The sequence below is a fragment of the Ornithodoros turicata genome, chromosome 2, assembly GCF_037126465.1.
Source record: "Ornithodoros turicata isolate Travis chromosome 2, ASM3712646v1, whole genome shotgun sequence".
NCBI classification, from domain to species: domain Eukaryota; kingdom Metazoa; phylum Arthropoda; class Arachnida; order Ixodida; family Argasidae; genus Ornithodoros; species Ornithodoros turicata.
The window spans coordinates 31,314,450-31,331,399 of NC_088202.1; the positions used below are offsets into that span (position 1 = coordinate 31,314,450).

Below are 16,950 nucleotides of genomic sequence, written 5' to 3' on the forward strand. Positions count from 1 at the left end.
TGAGTAAAGGCTTCCTGTGTACAGTGAACTTGAGGTCACGTCCAAGCCCATTCACGGGTACACCGAGAAAGGAGAAGCTGTTATCCTTCTCGCGTTTCTCGGTAAACTGGATGAAGGGCTCAATCAGTCCAGGTGTGTCAAAAACTGTCATCATCGCATTTCTTCAAGAAACAGAAGCAATCGTCGACGTCTCATAAGCATATGTATACAGGGTGTCCCAGAAAACGTGTCATTGAATTATAATAAAAAAACTACACCACCTAGAGTCATGCGGTCAATGGCATTTGTTCTTACTGGGTTTTTGCCACCTCCTCATGCGAATGTCGTGTAACATAAGTTTAATTATGTAAATTTTTGCGAGGTTAAGTCGGAAATTTGCCTAGTAAAGGTCACTTTTTTACCCCACCAATATGAAGAGCGTGTATAATTTAGTCAAATTAATTATAATTGACAGGGATATTCAGGAGCTATCCCATCGGAAAAAATAGCCGAACATCATGCTCTACGGAGGTCGCACAGAATAGCGCACGATGAATTTTTCAGCGCAATCTTTGTCAGTCCGACGAAAGGAGGTTGGAAACCCAGCCCTCCCCGACATCGCAGAAAGAGATAAAACAGGAACGGCTTATCACGTCCGACTTTCGCTGGGATAATGCTTTCCCTCTCCCAATTTTAGGAACTGTTACTTTTTCTACTATCACTCTGTGGGCTGGCTTCGGAACCTCCTTCCGTCGCACTGAGAGCGATTGCGCTCAAAAAGTCATCGCGCGCTATGGTCCGGTGCTCCGAAAAGCATGATATTCGGCTATTTTTTCCGATGGGATAGCTCGTGAATATCACTGTGATTATCATGAATTTGAGTGAATTCGACACGCTCTTGATATTTGTGGGGTAAAAAAGTGACCTTTACTTGGCAAATTTCGGAGTTCAGTTCGCAAATATTTACATAATTAAACTTGGAGTACATGACATTCACATTAGGAGGTGGCAAAAACCTAATAAGGACAAATGCTGTTGACCGCATGATTCTAGGTAGCGTAGTTTTTTTATTATAATTCAATGACACGTTTTCTGGGACACCCTGTATAAGACTGCAGCACGCGTTTTTAAACTAATTTCGTTGCAAAATTCACTGACCGATACTGACGCACATATTGCAGTTCTGATAGTCTACTTGTAGCACTCTCCGATGAGACCAGAAGTACGTGCCCCTCCCGGGAAAAATCGAGGAGGCGGCACAGCTCCTCCATAGCTCGGCATTTTGGGCCGCGCAACTCACGATCACAATAATCTGATCAGGCGTGAGCGTAGGTATAAATGGCGCATCCCTGAGCTCGATCATGCCGCATATTAGCGCACTCGCTGGATAACATCATGCAGTATTCCCCCCATTCCAACCAGCAATGGGGTAGAGTATCGCCTGTGGCGATGAAACTCCCCACTCTCCAAGGTTAAAAATAAAGTTGTTGTTGTTGAGTTCGTAGCACGTGGGAGCTCATGCCTTATCAGATGATCGTTATCGTGATGGCGATGGCGGTGATGCATTTGGGGCACTTTTTTCTGTCCCGAACCCGAGCGGTAAATTCGGGTGGTGTGGTCAGAGCAAGAGCCACGTGTTCAAGTGATGCACTACGGAGCAGATCGCTCGCCCCAAGAGCAGTCTTTTGGCTCATGCTGCGAGAGGCCAGCTAGAACTGTCCTCAACTCTCTTCTTCCGCTCTCGATGGAGAGCATGCGCATATATGCGGTTTCGAGAGTGTCGTCTGTAACATATTGCTTCTGGGGCTGTGTGACTGTCATCTCCTTCTTTGTTGCGTTGGTTGCATTCACCATTGACGGCATGGATGTTTACGAAAGTAGTAGCGATGAAAGTTCAATTGACACCGATAAGGCGAATGAAGAAGAGGAAAATGTGATCCTTCTTCTCACAAGCTATCGCCAAAAACCTCAAATTACGGACAACAGACGAATATGCGCGATGACGCCAACAGCGCTGCCGGAAGTTCACAACGCACAACACGCAAAATACATATCGAGCGCAGCGTCACTACCAGTAGAGCCGGTAGAGCGTCCGACTAATTTGGATGATGACTGCTCCATAGTCGAGGGTGCACTAGATCTGGGCGCTCCCGCTCGGATGCATCACCCGAAATCGCTATGAGTTTCGCGACCCGAAATGCCGAGCTATGATCTGTTCGTCAATGCTGAGGTTAGTCCTTATAGTGTTGCTGTCGTCATCCATACAGCCTGTTGCGAAAACGAGCTCGAACCCGCGATGACAAAAAGGACTCGCTGACTGCATTTCACAAGAGTACGATGAAGTGTTAGTTTTTCTTTGATTTTATCTTCGAACGTTTTCTGAACGTTTGCGCCTTCTTGCATTGTAATGCTTGTATGCATCGTGTTTGTTTTGTATTTGGACATGATACACTGTTAGAGTTCCCTCAAAAACACGATAACCACAGCGGGCTAATGTATGCAATGTGGTTGATCTGATGATCTGTACTAAGGGAGCATAACGGAAGGACTTGGGTACCAAGAGGGGAGGAAACAACTCAGGGTCAGAGATTGACAGCAATTCTTACTACTGGGGGGTCAAGAAAAAAAGAAAGAAGAAAAATGAATAGAATTCGCGGTTAAGATTTTGAGCACTTGTCCTCCATCGGAACCGAGGGAAAATGAAACACAGGGGGCAAGAATGGCAAGCATGCCTCTAGGTGGCTACACGATAGCGCAGAATGGACGGCATGCGTGACACAATTTGACTAAAGTTAGAAACCGAAAAAAAAAGGTATCGTTTAAGCCCCTCGGACGAACGGTGCTGTGATAATGGATGAGGCGTACCTCTTCCCGTCTGCGTGCGGAAGCAGAAGAAAACCCGGAGCGAAGAACGACCACGCACAGGTTATCAATGGTGTGATTGGGGCTGGAAAAATGCTGATACCAGAAGTAATGTGTGGATGTGCCAAACGGCGACGCCGGCGAAAACCTTCGTGGAGCTGACGCTCAGTCGCACCAATGTAGAGCGCTTTGGGGCAAGCCGCTCAGAAAATGCGCAGCGTGGGCCAAGTTGGCTTTGTAGAGGTGTGCGTATGTATATAACGGTCATTAGGACTGAAAAGTTGACTATTTGGACCGATATGGGCACAAGTCAGACAGCGGAGCTTTGTGCACGGGAAGCTACCGCTTTCGTCAACGCTAGGGGGGGGGGGGGGGGGCTATAGACAATGATGGTACGGGAGTCGTCTATGAGAAATGGTCACATAAGACGACAAGTGTCCGGAGATGGAGAGATGAGTAGCGTCGGAACTTATTTGGGTAAGTAAGGGGGAATAGCAGGGTAGAAGTGGGCCGTCAGGGGGAGGGTAGTACCTTTATTAGCAGAGGCGGGATGGAGTGCGGCATTACGGGGGATAGCAGCGGCCCGGGCCAAATCTTTACATTGGTGAGAGTGAGCGTAAGCTGCACGAACGTTTTCATGAACATCGCCGTTTGGCACATCTACACATTACTTTTGGTATCGTCGACCACCAAATTACCCTGGTCTCCAGTAGAGGGTCCTTGCCTATGGGTACTTCTCGCCAACGAACAGTACTACAAATGGAATGCCGGAATAGCAGTGAATGCTTCAATAGCTAACAAACTTGGCGATGTAATGCACTGAGGAAATGTCGCTGCAGTCTTCCGATATCAGACAGAAAATATTTTTACGGTACATGGACGATTGCTTTTGAATCTTGAAATGGGATGTTGACAAATTTTGGGCACACATTGACTACATTGAGCCAACAATGCAGGCTATACTGGTACAAGAATACTGTTAGAAGAAAAGGTATCGAAGAGGTATAACGAAGGTATAAACCAGGGCTAAACTACCGTATTTATACCTCATCACCAACGTCTACACCCCGTTTAAACCATGTGGAATGCATAAATCGCAGAGGCTATGCCTTCCACGGCAGTTGAGGATATAATAAGGTACCTCTCTCTTGCGTTTATACAATAGGTATTTTGTATACCTTTCCTTTAGCTATGAACCTGTGGTACCACATAAATTTGTGCTGGAGACAGTATGATCTCAGTTAAGCAGTAATTTAATTAAGGAACACAGTCAGTAATAGAGCTGCACATCAGTATTGGAAGCGATTTATAGCAGCGTGCTATTTGTTCCTGAATTGACCAAATATGCGCGTCCTCACTCAGAGTTTCTCCCCGTACGAAGGCGGCCCCACATTTTGCGAAGCCACGATGTATTATACCAGTATCTGTTCTCCACCAAATCCTCCAACGTTGCTTCTTGCGTGGCGAGTAAACTGCACGAGCTCTGCTCTTCGTTTTACATCTGCGATTTGTGAATTTGAGTTTGTGGGTACGTTTGTGTGCGTGCGTGTCCTGGTATTCTCTTCCCGCGGTAGTTGTTTTTATTAAAGCACATGCCGCTAAATATTATGTTGTTCCGATTTAGTTACAAACTGGATTACGAAAGTTTCACTATGATATAGTGCTGAAATAAATCGAATATTCCCGTTTTCCAAGATCATACCCCGCGCGTGAAAATATGCCTTCTAGGGGATATATGCTTCCATGATAGGCAAGCCTGAGCGCTGGCCAGCTAGCCTGAGCGCCTTAGCCAGCTAGCCTGCATTTACGCCATTCTGTCAAGGATAAATGCTTATACCCTGAGGTGCAAATCGTATAACGTCAGGGAGGTTACTATACCTCGAATGAGGTATAGTGTTTATACCTCAAAACTCAAAAGGTATGGGCCCTTGGACAACCGTTTATACCCTAAAAGATATATTTTTTCTAACAGCACACATGAACTACATTGAGCCATCTATCCAGACAACCGTTGACCCTGAAAAGAAGAGGAATTTGCTTTCCTCGATATGCTCGTGAATGTGTACATGGACAATTGTTTTTGTATCTTGACGAAATGCGACGTGACAGCTTGTTGGCACACAAGAACTACATTGAGCCATCTATCCAGACTAGCGTGAACCCAGAGAAGAAGAGGACGTTGCCTTTCGTCGATATGCTCGTGAATGGGTACATGGACAGTTGTTTTGTATCTTGACGAAATGCGATGTGACAGGTTTTTGGCACACATGAACTATACATTGAACCATCTATCCAGAATACCGTGGACCCCGAGAAGAAGAGGGATTTGCCTTTCCTGGATATACTCGTGAATGGGTACATGGACAATTGTTCCTGTATGTTGACGAAATGCGATGTGACAAGCTTTTAGCACACATTAACTACATTGAGCCATCTATGCAGACTACTTTGGACCCCGAGAAGAAGAGGAATTTGCCTTTCCCCGATATGCTCGTGAATGAGTACATGGACAATTGTTCTTGTATCTTGCCGAAATACGATGTGACAGGCTTTTGGCACACATGAACTACATTGAACCATCTATCCAGACTATACCGTGGACCCCTAGAAGAAGAGGAATCTGCCTTTCCTTGATGCGCTCGTGGATGTGTACACGGACGATTGCTTTTGTATCTTGAAGGAATTCTGAAACTATAGAGATCCCACTACAGTCCCCTGTTCCCGGCCACTGCAGTCTCCTATTGCAGAACCTTGGTTGGAGTATTACGCTGACTATATAGTTTGACCCAAAGAAGACAGGCTGCTGTTGAACACGTTCACATTTAAAAATGTGTCTATACACACTCGGTGATACGGTGGGCAGTGCTTTCGGTCGGAAGTGTCGTACACGACATCGTGAGGTATATTTTACAGGGGTTCGTTACTGCAGTACAGTATTCATTCACGTGACTCCAACATGGTCTTCACTGCAGGGGTTGCGGAATGGGGTCACCTATTCCATTCCAATTCCATTCCCAGGAATGGAGATTTGTGATAATTCCATTCCTTTCAATTCCTCGGAATAGAAAGGTGTGGTCAATTCCCACTCCTGGAATGGCTGGGCAACCCCATTCCATCGCTTTAAATCCATAAGAAAGAGAAAAAAGTCTGAGTTTGAACAAACAAAGGGGGAGAAATTGAATTCGTCACCGAATGAATTCTGCTACTGCCATAGGAAAAAGAAAAATGACTAAGGTAAAGAAAGAAAGAAAGAAGGAAGGACCGGTAACTGTATTGGTTAGCCCAGCAGTGTTAGAGGAGCTTGGCATTAGCTAGCGTGGAAAAAGCACAAAGACAGGGTGCGGAGTAGTTCCTAACATCACAACAACATCGACAAACTACTAATTGGGATGCTAAACTTTTTGTTTTTAATTCGGACATGTGAACAATCTTGGTCATCAGGGATATCGTGTGCTCCGGTTCACAAACATGAGGTGCTGGAAAGAGGTGCCTGATAAGCATAGTTCAGCGTTTCCGGCCTTCGAAACTCACAATCACAACCATCTGATAAGGCGTGAGTTCGGGCCCTGCTACGAACTCACGTGAAGGTCGACAGGGCGTATCGGTGAGCTCGATCATGAAGCATATTAGCGCACTCACCAGATAACGTCACATTTGCTCTATTTATCAGTGTGATATTATCCGGTGAGTGCACTAATATGCAGCATGATCGGGCTCACCGATACGCCATGTCGACCTTCACGTCAGTTCGTACCAAGGCCAGAACTGACGCTTTGTCAGATGATTGTGATCGTGAGTTTCGAAGGCCCGAAACGCCGAGCTGCGCTGATAAGTGATAACCAACTTCGCTGTGCTGTCATAATATGCGAAGCTGTGGAAAATACTCGTTCTACGTCTGCTGAAACTGCGCGCAGTTCTGGCTGACCGCGGAGTATTGCGGAGAGGTTGGGAACGTGAAGGTTGGGAACCTCCAGGTTTTTTCAACGCGCCTTTAACAATGAGCTCAGGGCAACAAAGAAAGAAAAGGGCCCAGCCTGGGGAATTCTGCAAGAGTTCAACAGTCCGCGGTGTGTGTCACAAGTGTCCACGTGATGATATCACTGATTTTCTCCTGTACGCACTTGGGGTAAAGGAGAATCAACGAAACGAACATAGCCTCCATGAGGGTAACAAGTGACAAGTTCACTAGTGATTCGCCGTTTTGGTGTGCTACCGTGTTAGTTTCTCTTGTGCTGTCAGAGGTATGATGGAATGGTTCCGGAATCATTCAAACTCCGGAGTGGCAACTCCACAACCCTCTTCGCAAAGGATGGATGGGTAATTCTGTAAAAAAGTTTGTTCCCTGCAGAAAGCTAGCTTTACTCTTGTGTGAAATCACACGAACGTAAGTCATAATAATGATGACAATGCCAACATGTAAAACCAAATAAATTGTCTGGCCTCACGAAAATATTTGCTCTCTTGGACATTTATTAACGTTCTTTATCATTTGACAAACGTGCAAGATTTTATTTTCGGGCCTCTTGAGAGGCTGGACCTACATGTCTAACATTACCAATGTGAGAGTAATATCAGTCAACGGTGTGGAGTTGAGCAAGTTGGTGCGCCATAACTGGAAGCAAACAGCGCACGACGACGAGGACAGGGGGGGGGGGGGGGCACGACACAGTATCGTGTCCCTCTGTCCCTATCTTCATGCGCTGTTTCATTCCAGATAATATCAGTCAGTCATTCGGCAAAAACTTCCCGAACAGCTCGAACGACTGCTCTACGTAATTTGCTGTTACTCTACGCGATTTCCATGTACTAATAATAAGTGTAAGGGAGGCAGCATTTTGGGTCCTAAAGAGAGAACACCATCGGCAATTAGACGTCCGCGCTACGTTTATCGTCCAAGCGAAGTAGTAGTCGCCCGCGGTCAGAAGACAAGAGGGGCTTACCCATAGTCAGCAGTAAGATTGTGAATGATCTTGGTAAGGCCGACCTGGTTGCCAACGTAGCGAATTTCTTTCTGCAGGGTGTCGTAGGGTATGCCACGAAGTCTTCCGATAAGCGTAAGCATTTCGCGTCCAGACAGCCTGGTGATGATGGGATCTTCCTCAGGACAGTAACCCACACGCCTCAGGTACTGCAATACGAGCAGCGGTGGTTGAACAGTCCGCTACACTCTGAATACAGAGCTTCAATGCACAGCACGCTCCTAGCCAACCAACATCCCGAATGACAACGTTCTCTCACTTGATTTGATGGAAACAGTAGGCGTACGGCAGTTTTCTGGCAGTTATGAACTGCATATAGCCACAAGAATGGCGTACGCCCCCTTTTCGAGAAATCAGGGGAATATCGATGTCACTCGAGATGGTGGTCGGCCAGGAGTGTGCTATGAAGTGTACACAGGAAGAAAATAAGAAAAAGGCGTGAAGGAGGAGAAGACATTTTGGTTTCGTTCTGACGCCCGTTGCTTTGCGTTTTATATTAAAGCGCTCTATGAAGGGAGCGTACGTACCAAGCTGGATCCTGAAAGTCCTTCTCTGAAGTGCCTGTGTTTGTTACTTCAGCTCCCCGGCACTGTGGTTTTAGCCCTTTTAATCACGATCTACCGAACCGCCCAATTTTTCTCCCTCTTCCCTGAAGGAAATTAGAAATGCAGCGAAACAGGCGCCCACGTATTCCAAATTCGTGCAGGTCCCGGCCATGCCGTGTCATAAGCCTTTTCGAGGCCGATAATGACGGATAGGCAGTGCCGTCTCCTAAAAATGGCTTCACGGATGGTAGTCTCTAATTGAATGGGATGGACCACGGTACAACATCCCACAAGAAAGCCACTCATTGAGTGAGGCATTCAGGAGTGATGAAACACAGCTTCTCCAAGATTCCTGCTTAGCTTGTTTCCGTGTCCATCTAATCTTGGTACAGGCTTTCTTAAAAGCAAAAAGGTTTTGTGGGGTTGGGTTTCTTGCCCTCTGACAGTCGCTCGTCTACCCCGGCATGGGGCACATGTAGTCGTTTGTGGAACGGACTGGTCATGGAAAAATGTGTAGTGAGTTTTTCACACGAGTAACGTGATTTCTGTTTACATACTGCCATACTATGGAACTATGATCACTAGCTCGCTTGCTTTTTAGCAATTCTTTCTCTGTGATTATTGTGCGATTCTTTCTTTTGATTGTACGTTCGTATTGGTGTACAGCTTGTGGGCGCTATGTGCTAGCGGAGCTTAATTTATAACCGAATATAATTGAATTTATGCCTTCCTGATGGTTTATGTGGATGACACGTTTCACGTTTGGCATTACGTTTAGTGTAGGCTGAATTAACGTTGCGAATTTAATGAAGTTAACGAAATTAAATTTAAAGTCACCAGACTAAATTCTACTCCAAAAAACGTGTCAAACCCCCCCCCCCCCCTCCCCAAGAATGGTCAGAGAAAGGGCCCAAACGGGGCCACAGAGAAATTGCCACAGATGTTCCAGACGCTGTGAGGTGTACCAAGGTGTGAGACCCTACGATGATCCTCACAATTCACTGTGGTAACCCTAGGAGAGCTATGGCGTGGTCTGAGGCCTTGAGGCGGAACCCCACAAGAACAACAGCAAGGACTGGGGTTCTGAGGTAGAACTTCAGAATTCCTTGAGGTTACCTCAATGGATCGAAAGTGAGGTCTTAGGTCCTGAAGCGGAACCTCAGCATTTCTTGAGGTAACCTTAGAAGAACCACAGCTGGGTCTGAGGTCCTGTGGTAGAGCACCAGTGTTTCTTGAGGTAACCTCAGAACAACCACACGCATTCCAGGTAAGTTCTGATGTTCAAGAGTATTTTCCAATAGGGATCGCCTACACATTGCCAAACTCCCGGAGCAGACTTGCTCCTTCAAATATTTATTTTAAAATTCCATGTTTCTTTTTACATAGGGACTAATGTGCACGAGCTTTGTTCCGCAGTTCACATCCAGCATGGTTTTGGGAATATTCAATTGAATTATTTTTATTTCCTATTCAGCAGTGGGTGCGGCCGTGGAAAAAAGCCGCAAAGTGCAGCTTGACGAGCGCACCAACACGTGCAACTGTAGGTGACAGGAGCCGCGTAACAAACTGATGAAAAGTAGAACACGACCGCGAGGAACTTGAATAATGTTAAGAGAAAGTGAGACACCCTAGACCCAAACAGAGTAAATAGACATTACTAAATTCCAGACTAAACACAAAAGTACTAAACAAAGTACGCAAAAAAGTGTACGCAAAATCCCTACTGGTAGTAAAGATAAATAAATATACATTACTTTGAGTAATTATGACTGGTAGCTGCTCCCGAGAGATACGTGAAGGGCAATACCTCTTATATTCAGGTTATTTAAAGCACGCGGTAACGTATTACCTAAACTTTGCCTACCTGCCTTGTGTGCAACCTGCGAAGGATGCCGATCTTCGAAATGCTTACATGCTATAGTTAATCAGAACTACATGCATCGTACAACGGAGTTGCTATTGAAGTTTAACATAAAATTATATTTAATTTAGGGCAGCCGACAGAAAAGAATGCACCGTCCAACTAAAGATGGCTAGGGATGACAAAATATGCAAAGAATGAAGCCTCAAAATTTAATCTTAAATACTTTTAATGGGAAAACGAGTTTTCTTGTGCAGTCTACACATCACCAGGTTAACAAGAGTATATACAGACAGCAGATGCACATATACAATCGAAACAGACAAAAATGCGAAGAAAAAGAAGGCGAGGGGGTTACAAGGCCAAGGGGGATACCACGAAGGACGTAGGTAGGCAAGGGCAATGCTAACCTTCATGTGGATACAACACAACAGAGCGGACCAAAGTCGTATGATGGTGCACTGGTCTCTTGACATCACGCCAGGGAATCGGACCGTGTCGACCCCGGGCATTTGTAAATTTGATTGCGCATTGACGATGCACCGCTCAGCGGAAATATTGAGCATTCTGGCTCCTGAGAAACTGCTTCTTTAATGAAACATGCTTTCGAGCCACGTTAAATATCACATTCCAGCTCCTTTATAGGGCCACAACGATGACAGTCTCGCAGGGCAACCTACAACTTTCACCAAAATCCAATCACGCCGCCCAGTAACCGGAGCCTATATGCTAACCCCCACCCTTTCTAGCAAAGTGTCATCGAGAAAAAGAAACGAACGAATTGCTGCAAACTTAATGGTAGTTAAGTGATCCGCGAGTAAAGGTTAAAAAAGAAGATTGAAAAGAAGAAGAGAAAGTTCGGTTTCACTGAGTCGCAACATTAATCACAGTTCGGAAGAAGAATGGGGTTTTCGACCTTTCTTGCGAGAGGCTCCCTAATAAGCATGTATCACGCTGTCTAGGCAGAGAGGAAAAAAAAGATATTGGCGTTAAAAGCAATCAACAGTTGAACGACGTCGAGAGAATGTGGTCCTGAGAGGTCATGTGCTATACGTAGAAGTGAGCGCTGATAAGGTTGACCGTACTCATATCCACACGCTATCACGCATGATCTGAAACCGCATTCGGACTTGTTGAAATAGGTATACCACATCCGCGCTCGTATCGAGTATACCTCACATCGGCAGTTATTGCATTTGTATAGGAAATATAGCCAATAGAAAAATGTATGGTGCATTATGATCATTGTTGTCAATGCGCCAGAAAAACCCGAATCATCATCATCAACAAAATTTTCTGTCATGAATGTGTGTTTTTCGGCATAAAATGTCTCAGGAACGTTACCGGTATGATGAAAGATGGCAGTCACTGAAAAGGTTAGCCAGCTGTAGGACTCGAACCCACATCTCTGTGTCTTCAAGAGACGATTAGCAGTATATAATAAGTAAATAAATAAATAATAATTACCGGTCCAGGGTATTTGAGCGGACCAAAGTCGTAAACCAAGTGGGGATCGTCGTTATACAAAGCTAAGTGAGTATAAGGTCAGGTCGATTTAGCGTGGCACAGAATGGGGATGAACGTAAAATGTGGAGTAATGGACACGAAGGCAAGGTTCAAACAGTTCTATTGACCAAAAACCGGTGGAGAGGACCTGAATAAACGTTGATACCATAGCCCGCACATGGCACTATCATAAACTTCTCTCGCATAGATTGGACGAGTCTCCGATGTACAGCAAGCCACGCAGCTCGCAGTGGATCACATAGCAAATATTGAACGCGTTAGAATTTAATGGATGTCTAATGCTAAAACTAAATGCGCTCGCGTTACTAATATAACTGAGGTACAGGATGTAATAAATTTACAAAGCTGACAACGTGTCTTTCCACAGGGACCGCAACCTGGGGTTGTTTGTATACTTTGGAGGAAACAAGCAGATTACGTATGTTTCTTTGGCGGCAGCAAGCTGCGGTCGGACATTGAGGAAATAACGCTTTGAGATTATTGTCGGCATGGAGAATGTTGAGATGTCTCCTAAAGATTGATCTACAATTTTTTAATGAAGTGCTATAGCGTGCTGCCAATATCAGAGTATATTTATCGGCCTTAGGGGCTGGGTGCAGTAGAGATTCTCTTTGGTACCTTTAGACGAGCGTGTTCAACTAAGGATTGAGCCCAACCCCGATTTAGAAATCAGCAGACATATCTGTAGCATGCTTGGCGAAGTCCTTTGCATCAGAGCAGATGCGTTTGAGTCGTAAAAACTGGCTGTAAGGGACGTTCTTTTGGAAGTGGGAATGATAGGTGCGAAAGTCCGTGTAGATTGACGTCGGTCAGTAGGTATTTGAAAGGGGTCAATTACGAGCTTGTCAAGAGAAACACCGACGTCTAGGAAGTTGACTGACTGACGAGAGGAATTACAAGAAAATTTGATTGTATCGTGTTCGATATGAACTGATTAAGAACGCCGTCAGAGGGGCTTCATCGCCGGGCCAGATCAGGAATATACCGTCGGTATGTCTAAGATATACATGGTTCGCAAAGATAAACTTCCGGGTTGGTAAAGGAGATAAAAGAAATAGAAACAGTGTCGGGAAGCTAAAGTAGATGTTAGAGAACGTATTAAAGGGGCCGTAAACAGGCCACCAAACATTTCTGAAATAATGATACCCCATGAAAGAACGCAGCTCATAATACCCAAATGTACATTTCGTTCGGCTCGTGCCAGCTCATTAACCCGTATAACTGTTTTCAAAGATGAGTAACTAGCGAGCCTCTCTCCACAACGCATACGTCACATGGCTGCGTAGCGTTTTGCCGTCCAATCGGGCGGCCCAGCTGCACACATGACGTTTCAAATTACCAGCCAATAAACATACTTCGTTATCAGCTGTGAGTCGGAGCGCTCAGTTTGTTTGTGTGAAACGACGTTTTGCGCTCCGTGGTTCCGAAATTCAACGTCATGACATCTTCAGCATCTCCGGCTGGCGCAAACGTCAACAGCTGAGCTGCTATCACATGACGCGATTCGAACCCGGGTTCCTCACAGTCACGACGTGACATGGCCAGCATGCTATCCACTGTACCACGCGAGCTGGTGACGCGATGCCGCGTGGATCAAATCAAAGTACGGCTATGGTGAGCTAAAAGGTACCTTCTAGCTCACCATAGTACGGCAGCCCAGTTGTCGGAACCATTCGAAGATGACGAAGATGTTCCATCGCGCACCTACCTAAGATTCCGGAACTGTAGTCCCGGATATTCATTCGCGCAGCTGGTGTGCTGCGTGCTACTGCCCAGAAAACGTAGTGCGCGTATGATACCTAAATTAAACGCATTTCTTTCTCAGTTTGAGGCTGTAACTGTTTAGATTTTGAATAGAAGATGATTCACGTTCATCTAGTCCAATTCCGCATTTGAAATAAAATCATACGTGGAACACTCAATCGTAATTGGTGGGGAAAGCGCTACGTCAAAATGACGTAAAGTTAGAGCGCGGGGCGGAGCTAAAATGCGAAAGAGTGCAGTGAATATTTCATCCGTATGCAAGCGCCTTTTGTTTTTGAGCGTTAGTAATTGCAAGGAGTTTTCACTGACTAAGTTCTAATAATATAACACAAAGAAATGTGCACCTTTTGTACCTGTTTACGGCCCCTTTAAGCCCCAAAATTTTATGACGATAATGCCACTTGATCCGTTCCTCTACGGATAAATCGTGAAAATCAAGAAACCGCGGCTGCCTAGCATTTACAATCGGCTATACCTGTGTTTCAGCTCCTTCCATCAGAACGCGACACGGTCATTTGTAAATGCTAAAATGTCGCCGTACCGGCAATTGAGAGCTGTTGCGGCCTATCTTGACCTCTTCAGCAGCGCGCATGCAGGCGACGTTTGAGTGGGTGGCATCAGAAGGTCACGTGGAAGGTGATATCTTCCCGTCAGAGTGAGACACTCACCACAGAAAGCCCAGATACAAAGCCAGTGAAGTATATAGGGCTTCCCCTATATAGGATAGGATACTAGGCAAAGCTCTTTTGCTGCACGTAGTGCATGTGTTTGTAAGTGCTCAAACGTCGCCATACCAGCACTGGACAACCTTTGCGGCCTTTTTGGGCATCTTCAGGAGGGTGCAGGCAGGCGACGTTTGAGTGGGTGGCGTCCGGACGTCACCTGATATCCTCTCGTCACGGTGAGAGACTCACCACTGGGAGCCCAGTGCACAGCCACTGACGTATATAGGGGAGAGATAGCCAAAGCTCTTTGGCTGCACATAGTGCATGTGTTTGTAAGTGCTCAAACGTCGCCACACCAGCACTAGACAGCAGCTTCAGTTCTTGTGGGCCTGTTCAGCTGTGCGCAGGGAGGCGACGTTTGAGTTGGTGGCGTCAGAACGTCACCTGTAACGTGATGTCCTCTCCGTCAGGGTAAGAGACTCACCACTGAGAGCCCACTGTAAAACCAGTGAAGTATACAAGGAGCATAGAGTATAGTATAGCTAGTGATGTATTTCTTTTATGCTTTTTCTTCCCTCCAAAGGTCATTTTTTAATTTCCGTCCTTGAAGAATATGTAGCGGTATAGTTCCTGTACCCAACAGGAACAAATTCTAGACCTCCAATAAGGTGAAAACCATTTATACGTTTCCGGAAGGTACAAATATATACCCAAGAAAAAGGCACAGGTTATTGCACGGGTGATTTATACCCTAAAAGATAGAACTTTTTCCAACACTGTATAAACGCTTCTGATATGCGATTGGTCTAATGTCGAATTCAAATCTCACAACAATGTTGAAGCAGAAGTGGTAGGTATAGGAGCCTCAAAACGCGCGGCTATGCGCATTTTGAGTGCTCAATGCCAATTCGTGCACATCTATTGGAATATTGCATACCGCACCTGTGTAGGATGTCGACGGATGCCCCAACCTTCGATGTAGGCGTTACCACGTCCTAATTCTCTGTCACCGGCAAGAATGGACAGCACAGAGCTTCGGCCAGACTGCTGGAGACCCAGGATGCCGAATGTCTCGCCAGGCTGGATAGTAAAGCTTAACTGGCCAAGGATGTGGACATCCTTCACAGTTTTTCCAAGCTTGTGCACGAGTATCCCCAAAAGTCCTTCTTCTTCGCCTTGTACCATCGCATTGACGAGATCTTCCACGCGATCTCGTTCTTCCAGGACTGACGGATCAGTCAGATTCTGCATAGCTCGCTTTGCCTTCAGTTCAGCCCGGGACATGAGTTCCTGAGATTTGACCTTGCTTGGCATCTTGGCGTCCAGAAAAATAACGACGGAGAGTACACATAAACCGCTGAAGGCCATTACCATGAGGTCCCAATTGTAGTCCGAGGTGACCTCCTCGGATGACACTCGAGATATTTCACAAGCCAAGTCTTTCCTTCGGTCCTCGAGCCTAGTGCAAGCGTCTGCAATAAATCAAAACACAGCGCTATCAATAGATGACCTCTTTACAAACATGTGACGTAACGAGCAGACCGGTTCAAGGTTATATTTTGCTATGCTGGGCAAAGAGCCGGGAAAACGCGTCGGCTGATAGGCCGAAAGGCTGATAAGGTTAACAGGTGTCCACCAGCATTCTTTGCACGGCGGCCAAAACGTAATCACTGACGTAGGGGCGCAGGTCGTCAACTGACGACCCTCTGTTTACAAACACGTGACGTCACATGAAGACTGGTTCGAGGTTGTATTTTGCTGTGGTGGGCAAAGCGGGAAAAACGCGTCGACTGATATGCTGATAAAGCTGATAGTGCCCACCAGCATGCTTTGCGCTGCGGCGAAACGTATTCGATGACGTAGGGGTGCAGGTCGTCTATAGAAAACTCGCACCCATACGTCATTCATTACGTAACGCCGACGAGGAAAGTATGCTGGTGGACACTATCAGCTTTATCAGCCTATCAGCCGACGCTTTTTTCCCGCTTCTTGGCCACCACAACAAAATATAACCTCGAACCGGTCTTCTCCTTATGTCACATGATTGTGAACAGAGAGTCGTCTATAACGCATGCATAGGAACGTTGCGCAACATCCGGATAAGAGCGTGACACGTTGCCTTAGCATGCCTTTCGCGTTGCTGATATTGCTCTTCACTCATGTCACGTGAGGCCTGCTGTTAACTGGATAAGAGCCTATCGCCGTGCAGGCTTTCTTTCTTAATGCGATACCATTTCTTTAACGCACGTTTAGGGCTTCAGTATGACCGCGTTCCGTAACGCTGCTTGTAGAGCTTCCTGCATCCCGGCGCCGGTTCAGTGGGGCGATTTATAAGGATTGGAAGGATTAGAAGGTATTGAGCACATTGAGAGCTCTTTGCGATAACGGCTCCGAAAACAAGATAAGCCAAAAAGCTGACTCCTTTGCAGCGGCTCACGTCACGATGCTGACCTTGCATTTGACAGCTTCATTTATCGTATAGTTTTCGTAGAGCGCTTCCAACGTGTAAGAACTCCCTAATGGGTGGTGTTTAATTCCGTGTTAGAACCGAACCAAGTGTAGCTACGAGTGACATACAGGCGTGGACAACAGCAATGGGTGAGACATTGGTGTACGTCCTGGAGCAACTTGGTCGCTGTGCCAATATTTGTCTGGAAATCCTCCCACGTCATCGACGCAAGGAAATTCCCATCGCTATGACCATCCATCATCACTGCCTTGTCGTCCACCTACTGTGCACAGCCCTGCCGGTACTGCTCACTCGGAGC

General features: G+C 46.1%; 1 protein-coding gene across 1 annotated transcript in view; it reads right to left on the minus strand.

The window, feature by feature from the left end:
- Positions 1–16,950, minus strand: part of LOC135383299 (phospholipid-transporting ATPase ABCA3-like) — a 165,424-nt gene that overhangs the window by 14,609 nt on the left and 133,865 nt on the right. Inside the window, exons 20-21 of the mRNA XM_064612815.1 lie at positions 15,125–15,654; positions 7,782–7,969 (exon numbers count right to left, since the gene is read on the minus strand). Coding sequence (XP_064468885.1) covers positions 7,782–7,969; positions 15,125–15,654 — 718 coding nt within the window. The remainder of the gene's footprint in view (positions 1–7,781; positions 7,970–15,124; positions 15,655–16,950) is intronic.